This window comes from Perca flavescens, chromosome 2 (assembly GCF_004354835.1).
Source record: "Perca flavescens isolate YP-PL-M2 chromosome 2, PFLA_1.0, whole genome shotgun sequence".
In the NCBI taxonomy this organism is placed as follows: Eukaryota; Metazoa; Chordata; class Actinopteri; order Perciformes; family Percidae; genus Perca; species Perca flavescens.
In genome coordinates this window covers 18,561,980-18,576,768 of record NC_041332.1, presented here as the reverse complement: position 1 = coordinate 18,576,768, position 14,789 = coordinate 18,561,980, and the positions used below count along the sequence as shown (strand labels likewise).

General features: G+C 39.2%; 1 protein-coding gene across 1 annotated transcript in view; it reads left to right on the top strand.

The window, feature by feature from the left end:
* prkcaa (protein kinase C, alpha, a) overlaps positions 1-14,789 on the top strand; it is a 155,948-nt gene that overhangs the window by 43,611 nt on the left and 97,548 nt on the right. Inside the window, 1 exon segment of the mRNA XM_028593335.1 lies at positions 13,449-13,531. Coding sequence (XP_028449136.1) covers positions 13,449-13,531 — 83 coding nt within the window.

Here is a 14,789-nt window from a genome sequence, read left to right as displayed (position 1 = left end):
TTTTACACTCTCAAGGGCATATTTTTCTCCAACAACTGTAGCAGAAATGGCTTTCGGTCAATAACACCTTGTTTTACTGCAAATGGAGATGTCACTTCCTTCCTCACTGGGGTGTGTTTTCCTAGTCCTGCAGTTAACTGGCTGTGCTCTGGATTAACCCTGCCTTTTTAAAATCCCATTAAAACCTTACCCTATCAGTTACTTCAAATCTCAGCCGGAGTAAGCTTGCTTGCAAGTTTGCTAATTATAGACAGAATACAGTATGAACTTCATAATATTCTGTCAGAAAATATTTTTGAGGACCAACAACCTGTTTAGTCAATGTATTTTTGAACTAAATATTGGTGCGGCAAACTTCCTTTTTGTTTTGTCATTTAAATTGGCTACAAATGCTGTACATTTGCCCACAGCAGTTTCCAAAGGGAGCATGTATAATTTATCTGTAACTGAATCATGGGTTATAAATGTGTGATGTATCCTGTCACCTAAATAAGCCTCATATCTGCCAAGTAAGTTAACACCCTGTGCAGATCTTGTGACGAAATTGTTATGTCAAACATTATATCTGCAGTGTCTGACCGCATTTGTATGGTGGGCCTTTGCCAGCGGTGTGCAGAATATTACAGCATTACATCATCCACATCTCACAATGGGTGGCAGTCAAGAATGATTAGTGCAGTAGACTCAACTCTGTACCAAGATCTCTTTTGAGAGTTCAATAGTGTCATTGTATTTGAAATGTTTTCGAATATTCTCAGTCTATCCAAATATTAAAACATCAATAACTTTGGACAAAACAAAAAGGTCTATATGCGGGGTAAATGTAAGACCTGTGTATGCTGTGGAAAAGCTGCTCAAATAAAAGCCAGCTGTGTCTCCCCTCGTGCTTGCCTGGAGCTTGAACAGGAAGCTGGGCCGAGGCCTCTGAGCCTGCTGGGAGGAGAGCTACAGGGTTGGTATGAGATGCACCCCTGGAGAAACACTGCAGCAGCTTGTGTTTAAAAAATACATTCTTTCATCTGTTACAGGCCTAAAGTTAGGTGGAGAAATACCAGTCATTTGAACTTTTTTAACACAGATAAAGGTAACAAGGCTCTCTGTGATGCGGTTGTCACTTTGGTGAGTTATTATCTGAATCCATTAGGGCACTTCATATTTTTTAAAGATCGAATGAAAATAATGAAGAAGTAACGTTATGCAGATTGTGGATTTTGTGATACAGTATCATATTGCAAATAGCGTTATTTTTTAAGGTCTGCTATTAGTTTGCTCTAGCCCAACTAATGGTACGCTGTGACATCAGAGCTTCACATATACAGTGTATATGGGCAATAGGCTTGGGCGATCTCTATCATTTTCAAATCATCCAATCGTGGTTACTCGAGATTGCCAATAGGCAATCTGATCGCCAGTCTGACAGGCTACATTGAACATGTAATTCAGTCCTTTTTGGAGCCCAGGACTGATTTCAATCTCTTCTGCTTTTGCCCTGCGTGTCTGAGTTTTGGCATCACAAAGTGTTCTCAGGGTGGTTCACTGTACACGATGTCCATAGCCACAGAAGCTGAAGTTGTTGGGGGGAGACACAGTGTGAGAGCTGGCACAAAGCCAGGTCAGGCTAATCCACTGATGTGCTTGACTGGAAGTGTTGAGTCGTTGAAGAGGAAAACAGCCTCGTCCATCTACAATCTTCCAAAACAGGCTAACTAGAGATTTGTCTCTGGTTCTCTGAGCTGTCCTCATGGGAGAACAAATGTTCACACCCAGTGGGCTTGTGTCCTTTTCAAGTTTCGAGTTTCTTCCTTTGTTCCCCAAAGTCCTGCTGGTCATGAGCACGATATTTACTGACTGCTAAGACCTTACGTGGTAAGCAAAAGAATCAATAGCATCATCTTGAGGAGAATCCTAAGTATGTTTTTCCCTCAGACTGATACACGAACACACGCATACACACACACATGGAAGCCCAGACGAGTCACAAGCCAATTAGCATGCCAAACCAGTTTCATTCGATCAATGAAATTCCCACTGCATCCAAACCCATCTGTGTTCTTGGTAAGTATCGCTAAGTGCAATCAACAGAATGGATAACGAATAAAAGACCTGCCCAGTAATTGCCTGCCGTGATTGGATTCTTTCTATGCTAACATTGAGCAATTTCCTCAACGATCATTGACCACATTCATGATCAATAATCAATTTAGAGGATATACAGCGGGGAAAATAAGTAATGAACGCGCCAACATTTTTCTCAGTAAAGATATTTCTCATGGGGCTATCGGCATGAAATTTTCACCAGATGTCCGTAACAACCCAAGTAATCCACACATACAAAGATATATCAAAACAAATAAGTCCATAAATTAAGTTGTGTGTTATAAAGTGAAATGACACAGGGAAAAAGTATTGAACACGCTTGCTGAAATTTATTTAATACTCAGTAGAAAAGCCTTTGACAGCTTCAAGACGCCTCCTGTATGAAGAAACTAGTCGCACACATTGCTCAGCTGTGATTTTTTGTCCATTCTTTCACACAAGTCTTGAAGGTTCCGGGGGCATCTTCTATGAACTCTGATCTTCAGTTCTTTCCAGAGGTTTTCAATTGGATTCAAGTCGGGTGATTGACTGGGCCATTCTAACAGCTTGATTTTCTTTCTCTGAAACCAATTGAGAGTTTCCTCGGCCGTGTGTTTGGGATCATTGTCTTGCTGAAATGTCCATGCCTTTTTACACCCCTTTTTCTTCATGTGTTCAATATTTAATCCCATTATCATTCCACTTTATTACACATAACTTTTGTCGTGGAAATTCATGTTTTGATTTCTTTGTATGTGTGGATTACTTGGGTTGTTACTGACATCTGGTAGGGGGCCAGCGGAGATGAGACGGCGATACTGTGATAAATTCTGAAAGCTGCTTTTAAAACAGATTTTCTTTATTTAATACTATACTAAATCATGAATGGCCTGCTCAAAAGTGCTAGCTGCTGATTTCTTTCTTTTTTTTTTTTTTTTTTTTTTTTTTAAGATAATTTTTTGGGGCTTTTCCGCCTTTTATGACCAGGACAGGTGACAAAGGCGAGGGAGAGGGGCAAGACATGCAGGAAATTGTCACAGATTGGAGTAGAACCCTGGACCTCTGCGTCGAGGCATAAACCTCTAAATATATGTGCGCCTGCTCTACCCACTGAGTCAACCCGGCCACCTGCTTACTTTTTCTTTAGGATTTTATCCTAAAACCATTATTTCAATAGCCTTTGCCATTCTAGGCCACAGTGTGAATGGAGAATAAGATGATTAATGTGCACAGAGCCCCATACACCTCAGAGCAGCCCCTTACAACTGCTGTATATCTGACTCTCTGCCATACTGTTTCTGTACCTGTGGCACAGAAGTCTGCCATTATGGCTGATTCTAATTGTTATATCTACAAGAGTTCCCCTTGAGTGCCCCTTGTGTAATTTGTGCAGACAGCAATCCACATCCTTCCATTACGTGCCATGCCTCTTGACCGCTCTCACCCACAAGTGGCCATTATGCGTGCAGTGTGCATTATCTGCCAGTTACCAGTAAAGCAACCGGATATGCATATTCTTTATAGACATTACTTGTACTCAGAGGTGGAAAAAGTACTAAAATATTTTACTCAAGGAAAAGTACCAATACTTTGATGAAATATTAATCAAGTTGAAGTGAAATTACCTATCTGAAAAACTTCTCAAGTAAAAGTATTAAGTAGTTCATTTAAAATGTACTTTAAGTAAAAGTTACTTAGTTACATAAAAAAAAAACTGTAAAACGGGGCGGGGGGATCTCTCCCATGTAGTGAAAATAGGACAGGGTCATACATATGTAATAACAACATAACACATGTCACACATGACATTTCATTTCCTTTACCATTCACACGGCTGATACATTTGATGTGACTGTAAATTCAAAGGCTTGTTCACATTCAAACCGGTGACAATTTCGGTTTTGTTTAACCGAGACTAATGTTCATACCCCAGACTAGCAGCTAGCTTCTACACACCTAAGTAGCCCGTATGAGCTAATTAGATGTATGTGAATTAATTTAACCAGTGTCCTACATACGTTGTCCTACGGGTTGCTAGTGCTAGACAAAAATTAGCAATGTCACAATACATGTTGTTTTGATAATTGGCAATTTTCTATTAGTCATGAAAACTTTGTTTGAAGTACCAATTCACAAATACTTAAAGGAACACGCCGACTTATTGGGAATTTAGCTTATTCACCGTAACCCCCAGAGTTAGACAAGTCGATGCATACCCTTCTCATCTCCGTGCGTGCTGTAAGGCTGTCTGACGGTTCCAGCATTAGCTTAGCCCAGCACAGATCCTGCAGGTAACTGGTTCCAACTAGCCTACTGCTCCCAATTGTGACAAAAGTGACAAATTAACGCCAACACATGTGATTTGTAGAGTCACAGCGTGTACAAAATACAACGTAACATGAGACACAGCCATCTTCTAACAGTAAACAAACAGGGAACTATATTCTCAGACAGGCTTGCTGCGAGCATATCACTCTGCCCAAGTACTATATTCTTCCGCCTGAGAATATAGTTCCTGGTTTGTTTACAGTTAGAAGACGGCTATGTCTCATGTTACGTTGTTTATTGTACACGCTCTGACTCTATAAATCACAACATGTAAATAAGAACATGTTGGCGTTATTTTGTCACTTATTCGGAGCGGTAGGATTACTGGAACCATTCACCTGCATGTTCTGTACTGGACTGATGCCGCTGGAGCCGTCAGACAGCCTTATAGCACGCACGGAGATGAGAAGGGTATGTATCGACTTGTCTAACTCTGGGGCTTACGGTGAATAAGCTAAATTCCCAATAAGTCAGCGTGTTCCTTTAACAAAACATGCTTCCGCAGATTAGATGTGGAGTTATTGAATGCTGCCAGTTCAGTCACCTTTGGCAGGCACATCTGGCATTGCATGATGATACTACTGGCCCTCTTGAATTTAAATGAAAAACAGTCTTTCAAATGTGGCCAAGGATTTTTCGTCGTTTTGGGCAGCATAATTGGATGTTTCAGCTAGCATTTCTACTGAAAGAGTCTCTGAACTGTCATCGCTCGCCTGATCCACCTCCATCTCATTCTCAATCTCCTACAGAAAGACTTGGCAGACTAGATGCTGATCATTCGTCACTGTAGTGGTTTCCGCCGAGATTTATTTTCTTCCTTTCGGTTTTTGTTAGTTTAAGTTTGTTTTTTTTAACTCCGTAACGGATGGGATTTGTAATGTAGCAAAATACAATACTTCACTCAAAACTTTATCAGTACATTTTAAATTACTGATTTAAAAAAACTACTTGAAAAATACAAAATACACAACAAAACTACTCAATACAGTAACGTGAGTACATTTATTTCTTTATTTTCCACCTCTGCTTGTACTATCAGTGATCCATATTTCTTGAGCTGAGCATTATTTATTTTTTTTTTAAATCCCCATAGTTTTCACTATAACCAGTAATGTTTGATAACAGCTGGAATATAATTGCCATTTTGAATACAGAGCCTGACAGCATAATTGCTCTCCAACAGCTAAACTGGATCAGGTTTCGAAATCGTATCCTGCAATGGTTCGATGCTTGATTTTTATTATTTTTTTTTAGATCTTGAATGAAAATGCTCAAGAAGAGTATGCGGAAATATTATTGTGTGGGCGAGGAAGTCAGTCATGTCAACAAGCATTATAGACCTCAGTCTTTATGACAAGTTGAATACAGCAGTGCATGCACGGAAAAACATCTAAAATTCCCACACACTCTTTAACTCAATCTTTCCAAGGTTACAGACTTAGTTACCTGAGTTACTTTTGTATGTGTTGCAAGTTAACTTTTTCCTCTTAGACCTTGGTTACATAAATACCTGTCTGGAAATTGCATAGTGCAGTTATAAGAAAGGAGAGCAGCCTCATAGCAAAGACATTCAACTCTGTGCCAGAATTCTCATATGACTGTTTGATGGGAATATTTAATGTGTTTTTGGGCAAATAATATCTGAAATGGTGCCCAAAGACCAAGCCGAACCCGAATGACTCTCAGTTGGGGTGTTTGAGCTTTACATCAATCTGAGCTCAGTTTCATTGCACAGTGAATATGAACAGTGGGATTGCTGAATTCAGCTGAATCCCCATTTCATTGATACTGTAGGTATGAACCAGAATATTGGTCTTCTCTCAGGGCAGTGCAAGTCATGTCGTAGATTAAATTACTTGTTCAGATGGATTTTTTTTGCATTATATTTCAGCTGAATAAAGTAAATATTTCTTTGAATTCCCTTTTGCCCCATGCCATTTTCCCTGCCTCATTTTTGGTATCTACTGTTTAAACAAAAGAAAGATTGCATCATTAGTGCGCAGTTCATGCTAACCGTAAACCATCTGACTTATGCTAATAAAGACAGGGTCATTACTTGATTAAATGGCCTGGTTCTGTGTATATTAATTTGTGTCTGCAAGGTCAGCCTCCTAGTCAGTATGAGTGCAGCAACTTTTTGTTTATTTTCTCCATCATTGAAAGAGAGAAGTCAATGTTCAGAAATAATTTTTGCCATTAAATGTTTGTTTATAATACGAATTGTGACAACACGCCTGTCTTTTCAGTTACTGTCAGTTGAGAAGTAATTAACCTTTATGTAAACATTTTCAGCTATATATGAAAGTAATATTTGGCATGTCGAAAAATAGTTAGGACCTAAAAAAACGTTATGTCTATGTGCTCAGTGAGAGTAGTTTCTGTTGTCTGTCTTTCTCAGACCATTGAGAGTGGCTCCCTTCAGTTTTGTGCCAAAGGCCTTGCTTTAGGATAGGTTCTTTAATTTCTTTGATAACCTCATTATGGCTTGTTTCCTTGGAAACTACCCTTGCTTTATTCCAGCATGCCCATGCCTCTTTTAGCATTTAGTATTACAAGGATTGCATTTAAAGTGCAATGCAAAACCACTGAGGTTGACAGTTATGCTCTGTCCCTCTTTGTAACCGTTAGCTTCATAAGTAGCAAACAATCACTTCCTCTTTCTTTGTACAGTATGTACAGGTGTGTGCCTGTTGGTACGGTATACTGCATATGGGTGATGTGGATGAAGAATTGCAGGTTAAGCTGAACCTTCCCCTGTTCCTTAAAAGACAGTCCAGTCTCACAGCAAACTAATGGCACTTTAGGGCGGCCCCGTCAACCTTCAAAGTTTATGATGAGGATGTTGCCCGTAAACAGCCGAGTGTAAAGTGAAAATATCAGTGGGAAACTTGCGGCAGGTTCCATGAAACTTCAGTTTACAGTACAGTAAGTCACGGTGTTTAACTTCAACACAGGATGCATAACTGGCAGTCTACCAGGTTAAATGGCAAATATGTCCACATAACTGCCACTTCCTTGTAATGCCTTGTGATTCCCAACATCAGCAGCCTGCTAACAAGAACAAACAAGTGGAGTTATGGCTGAAATCTATTATTAACACCCACCAGTGGCTTCTTCATCCATCCAGTTCTTATAACATATTACCAGTGATAAATAACCTCCTGATAAATATGACATGGTCATGTGTTGTCTCCTGACCCGACAAGTGTGCTGATTGCTACATTAAGCAATTGACTTGTGCACAATAGATTGAGGTTTACTTAGGGCTGCAAAGGATTTACAGTTTACCAGTAGTGTCCACCAAACGTAGGTACAAAGAGGCTGCATTTCTTGGCCACATTTAAAGGAGCCTCTGAAAAGGGATGGGACTTGTTAGGTATCTTCTGCCTTTTGTAATCTTGAAACTGAATAACATTATACTGTAGTTATTAGCTTAATTTAACGTTACTTTAAAAAATCAAGTCACTCAACTTAATGCACTTATTTGCATGATAATGGAAACTTAATGCAGACTCTTTAAGTACAAGATTTATTGATTTATACAGGGATCACTTTTATTTATTATTAAATGGGCCATTAAAGAGACTTGGAGAGAGAGTTTAATCAAATGTCCAGAAGCCCTTTTTACTTAAGACAGGGATGTTAGAGCCAAGTCTAAGCAGGAATAAATCAAAAAGATAAATAATGTCTCTATTAATGTTTCATTTTTTTTTTTTGCCATGGTGTTAGTTCCGATGATGAATGGCCATCTTGTTATGAATTGGCTGTGGCTCCTTTCACAGTGATGCACAATATTGTCAGCTTTAATACCCAGTCCTTTAAGTCTACATGATAGCGAATAGAGTCATCATTTGAAAAAAGCGTTATCGAGGATCATGATGATGGAGCATGTTGTTGACCTTTAACATTACTTTAACACCTTAACATCATCATAACTGCAAATGCTGCTGAAGTCATGGCCGCTGCATGTGGTGGCTTTAGTAACACGTTTGATTTTTAGTTTGTGATTTTACTGATGATTTCTGAATAATATTGGATTTCATTTTATTAAACTGAGACATGGATGTCGTTACCACATTTTATGGCAACACATCTAATAGCTGCTGAGATATTTCAGTATGGACCAAAGTGGTGGAGCAACCAACATTGGCATCCATAGAGCCAAGCCGTTCATATGGCTAAACACTAATACTTGTCTTGTCATATCATCTATACCAATCATGTTAAAGTATTTTCAGACTATTCATAGTTGCAGAAAAATATTCTGTACATTTACACATTTTGAAAAGCAGTACTGTTTTTGTAAATTCTTTCTCCATGTACTATAGATAGTAATGTTATCCCCTATCATGGGTAGCAATGACTTGATGATTTATGCTGTTCCACACTTATAAGAATAAAAAAATGCTGGCAGAACACTGAAACATTGGAATTAATTAAAATTAGAATATATTAGTTAGTCATTTGGATTAACCAATGTGTTAATTACTACTTCCTTATTATGCCCATTATGTCAAAGTAAACCCTATCCGTTCTTGTGAGGAGGCTCAGTGTTTCATATTCAATTTTTTAAAGTAGATGTCTATGGTATGGAGGCATACTCCTCACTAAATCTTGCAATTCGTAAGGCTGTGCGTTTTGGCCAGACAACTGGACAACTTGCCAAATGTGCTCCTAGAATGACAAGATAGGCATGTATAACTATATCAAGCGGCGAACAAAAATCTTTTATCCAAGCCATTTCCATATATTTGTCCTGGTGAGATCTAAATTGTTCCTGTTTAATGATTTTTCTCATTCTCCTTTTCATGGCCGTGGAGTTAGTGTTAGGAGAAAAGAGCAAGGGAATAATGAAAGCTCCTCGGTCTGGGAAAAGAGGCTTTTGTCAGGGGCACCGGTGGGCTGCAGGGCTGGATAGTTGGATCCAAAAGCCTTTTCCACTACAATGCCTTTGTTTTACTGAGGTATCTTGGATATAAATCACATCTACATATCCAAGAACTGGTAAATTAAACCATCCCCTCTTTCTCATTCCATGCCTGTATTCAGGAAATTGCTCCTATGAACTTGTGACCTGGAAAAGATTTAAAAGAAATTGATTTGCAAGAGGAAGTAGGAGTGGGTCTGAGGCACACCTACACTTACATGACTCTGTGAGCCTTAATTGCTTTATATTAAATTGTCAGTTCCCATAGTCCCTGTTTTAATCCAATAGCTCCTCAATTCAACAGCTTTTAATAGAAACCGACCGCGCTGATGTTCTCAGTCTGCCTTATGTCTGTGATTTACAAGTATTGTAGCTCAGTACCTTTCCTAATGATTTGCTAAGATAAATAAGCTTGATTAATAGTCTAATCAACACTCACCACTGTTGAAATATAGAGTACATTATTCCCTGGCAGTAATGCAGTTACTATGAAGCTAGCTTGGTGCCTTTGCCTCCTAATGGAGATGTTCAGCTAAGATGGTGTCAGAGGTGATATATGTGTTGCCCCAGGATTAGACCACTGGGACTACCGGTCACAGGCAGCCAAGCTCTAATGAGAACAGCAGAAGACGACGAGTTTCGACCTCCTTCATCTTCGGCCTCTGGCAACCTCCTTGTCTCACTCCACCTCCGTAGCTCACATTTATACCATCTCCTTCTGTCTTCTCTCTTTGTCTATCACATAAAAAGCAGTGGTTGATATGGCTGATAGAGCATGGCATCTTATACACTTTATAAAATATTTTTCTATAACCTATTTTGAATTAAATGTCTGCTAGGCATTTCACTTGAGAAATGCACTGCTGTTAAGGAAGTGCTAGTAGTTTCAATTAGAATTGATTGCTGCTGAATCTGATGAGCACAATGAACATGGAAACTCCATACGAAGGCTCAAACTTCATCAACAGAAACAAGACAAAGGTTTGGTATTAACAGTGCTGGTGTGTGTTATGTGAACTGGACTACTCGCACTACTACCAGCTATTTATTGTAGGATAAATTATGGAGGTACTGAATCAGTGAGATTTATGACCTGTCTGGTTTGTGGTTTGGCGGTGGTGTGAGTTATGGGTCATGGTTTCATGTTGGTTATTGACCGTACTGACTGATAGCTCCTGGAGGAATGAGGGGGTAGAAGGGGTTGAGTCGTAGTGGTGTGATGGGCCTGTGTGTGATGGGTGTTTTGATTTGCCATCATACAAGTAACCCTAACTGTGTGTATGCAGATTAGTAATTATTATTTTGTCTGGTTTCTTCCCTGGAATACAGATCTAGTCAAAACTATGGTATATATTTATGTTAATATGTTTTATCAAATCACTTATTGTAGTATCGTGGGTAGAGAAGCTGGCTTGTGACCATAGCGCTGCAGTTACCGAGTCCGTTACTTGTGAAATCTGGGCCAGGAAAATGGATTAGCTAAACAACAACAAGAACTCCTGGAGCTTCTGTGTGAATATTTACAACTGTCGCCATGGTGCCAGAGATAGAGAGCATTCATGCTCCAAAGAAAAAGATTGGTTGGTCCTGCCAGGTTAAGCAAAAAAAGCATACATTGTTCAGATACGTCTCTTGCAAACTTTTAATATTAATTATATTCATATATTCATGATGCAATCAGCGATTACAATATTGAGGTTGATGTTCTGACAGCCTTTGTGGCAAAACTCAGAAAGGCACATTTCCAAATTTCACCATGCAACTGGTATCTGGGGTGCAAATCCAAACAATCCTGTTGGTGTTGACCCAAGCACCGTCTGTGACAGTGTCTAAACTGGGTGTCTTCCCCCCACATAACAAACAGCCTTCTACTGATAAAATACTGCATGCTGTGTAAGGGACATACGCATACAGTCCTGATAGATTTAAATACTCAGTTAATTTCCAGAATATAAACAAAAACACCCTGTGTAAATGCATTACATTTTAATATGTTTTATCATATTGTTTCTAGGGCTTTACGATGCCAATTCTCTGCTAAACACTGACATTTTCTTACAGCTATGGGCTGATAATTTAATAATGAACAAAACCTTGATGTGAAGTAAATTGCTAACACATCTTGCTGTGTAGCAAACAAACAAGCAAAACCTACAGTATATGTGTAAGGAAGAACAGAAACAATATAGCAACAAGCTACATTAATAATTTAACATTAAAAGAACAGACACTTTCAGCAGTATTCACCAATGACTTTGCATAATCTGAATCTGATGACCAATGGCTCAGTATCTAACATATACAGTATAGAAATATGCATACACCTTCCTCTATTAACAGCCATGTATGCAAAATGCAATATGTGTGGCCCAGACTCAATTAATTTGTGGTGATAATGTGCATTTTGACAAGACAGTAATTATTCCCTTTGTGAATTATGACTTATGCATGATAATGTGTCATATAAACATGATTTATGAGACACGTTTCAGTAGAATCTAAAGTTTTAAATAAAAAATGTGTTCTCTGCGAGTATTACACACGTGCTATGCTAATGGAGTGTTAAATATGTGTCTTTATTCATGATTTTCGAGGAGCCAGCTCTGTAACGGGACAGATGGTGGATGGGTGTAGAGAGTTTGACTCACTTCAAAACAACAGTGATCAGGAGTCATACATAATTACCATACTCATAACAGCAGCACTGTCATTACTCAGTTTGTGTTTGCATGTCTAAATCACAATTTAGACTTTTAGATTGAATGAGGACACATAAATGGGTATTTAACTGGTAGCAATACATAATGTATGAATGGACCAGTAGTTTGAGTGGTCCATGTGATAACGGTGACAAACAATCTCAGCCTGTGTTTGATTTCAGTAAGACCTTTTTTCTTTGCTTGTCACCTGGCAGTCAATCTCAATTTGCGGGGGTTGATGTGACTTTTCTTGGATTTTCTGTTGATGAAGTCTGGGTTTCTGGGAGAGGCTTTTTCTCCTGTCTGTTCAGGCATGGTGACAATCACAGCTCAACCTTAAACATTATAGTTATTTGTGATTGGGTGTAGCTGTCTGGGATGGATGCAGTGAAAAGGCGATAGGTAATCTGTAGGTGGATGCAAGTCCAAGAGTGAGAGAAGAAGACACACATTACACATTACTTTGGTCCGCTGCTGTAACAGCAGTGAACCTGTAAAAACTGAAAATCAAACAAGGTCTTTGAAAATGCATCACATCACTGATGCAACACAAGCCACTAATGGAGTCTACTCAGGGTCACTCAGTGCTAAGCGAAGACTATGGAAAACCACCAATCCAGATGCTTTCATCTCAAGCCGCAAGTGTCTGCCTTAAAAACAGTGGGAGGGGTGCTCTTGTCTATCGAGAGGAAAGAGGAGAAGACATAACCCTTATGTAGACACATCGATGGTGCACAATTAAGGTGGACATGCAAAGACAGAACAGTGAGAATACACAGTTTTTGTTAAGTATAACGACCAATTCACAAAAGGTGTCCTCCCTCACCCTGACTCGTCTTGGTTTGAGATGTTTTTTGAGAGGCAGTAACAGGAACCTTGCTCCTCTTTTGAGTCTGCTCCTTGCTTGGCTGCAGACGACAGTGCACCCAGTGACCTGGCACTTAGACCACAAGGATGACACTGTGTGCTCCGACAGTGTGTGGGGCTGGATGTGCTCTGTACATGTTTAGCAATTTAGTTTTTTGACAGTTTGAGGATGTGTTTGTCTGCATTTGTGTGTTACACAAAAGTGTGTAAGTGTATGTGTGTGTGTGGTCTGCCTTAGCGCCTCTCATGTCAGTGAGGAGGTGGCACTGTACTGTGCAATAAGAGCAGTCAGCCTGCAGGCAGGTCTGGCCATCTGGACACATGGTAAAAAGCCTAGCTCAGACATCAGCGTTTTTTCCAATCCCTCTGCGTTATCAGATTTATTTTCTTCTTTTTGGTGTCTTTCTACATACAGTATCAGCCAACAGTAATACACTGCATTTTATCATTTTGTTGTCTGTCTGTCTCCATCTGTCTTTATATTTCTCTCCCTCTAAATCTCTCTCAGCATCTCTCTGTTAACGGCCTTCTTGTCTTTTCTTCCCCTGCAGTTTGCTGTTTTGTGGTCCACAAGAGGTGCCATGAATTAGTCACATTCTGCTGCCCAGGGGCAGATAAGGGGCCCGACACAGACGTAAGTAACCAAAGCCCAGCTGTTGCCTCTCATGTGTTTGTCGGTGAGGAGGGGCCTTTCCTGTCATTATACTGAAGTGCATACAGTATGCCAATCCAGCCAACATGCAGTTGTCTGCCAGGCCTGCCTCTTTTTTGAACACTCTTGCTCTCTTTGAGAGCTGTACTGTAGAGTTGCCATGTAACCTTGTTGTTCCCAAGTTTCAAGTTAACATGTAGATGATTGAAATTACAAAATCACCACTCTTTATTGTGATGTTGATGACAAGCTAAATATTCACAGCAAATTGACTCCTATATATAAAAAAGGAAAAAATGTATAGTTTACATTGATAATACAAGCTTAGCATCTTTGTTTTAATAGATCTGAAAATAAGAGCTCTAATCTTTTATTCAAAAAAGATCACTAAAATGTTAACTTTAGTCGACTCATGATTGCAGCCCGGTAGCAGCATTCAATTCATCCAATGTTAATGTTTAAGTCAAGTCACAGTTTTCACATTTAAATATTCCACTTAGTGAGTCACTGTCCCTAACCCCTTAAGAAGAACCAACGTTTAGAATATTCTCTTCCTGTGACAATGCAATAAAAGTAATACATTTACTCCAAATAATGCTTCTTATTCACCCAGCAGGACTGAGTTCACAGAAAAGCTGCTTGGCAGATTACTGTGCCATTAGCAATGACCTGCTCTGACCCAAATACAGATGGGAAATGTAGGAGTGGTGACCACAGCCAATACACCTCCGTCTTGGCCAGAGATACACACAGTACTAACAGCTGGTTGCTTGCACCTGTCTGAATTTATGATAAAAAAAAAAAAAAAAAAAACAATCTAGATAGAATTGTAAGTAGTCCAGATTTACTAATTACACTGTGGAAATGCTAATTTTTAATTAGTTTAGCTTCTTGATATTATTTAATAAATGGACAATTGTCATTGAAGCACTACAGTTCATACAGTCATATATTTTGTACATTAGTTTTCTGCTCGGTAATTTAATCAACTAAAAAAGTGGGATTTAGGATTATTGTAGTTTTCTGTTACAAACATTAAACGCAATAAAAAGCATTTCATTGGACCATCGACGTACTTTGAGATGCTGAATAAATTTCAGCTTTTGTATGACACATTCAATGAGGTCTTCCATTCGCCTCTTCAGCGGCTTCTATTACCAGCTTTCTGCTATCAGCTACTGCTTACCTGCTTGCTAAGTGTGAAACCATATTTACATAAGAAACAATAAAAAAGACATGC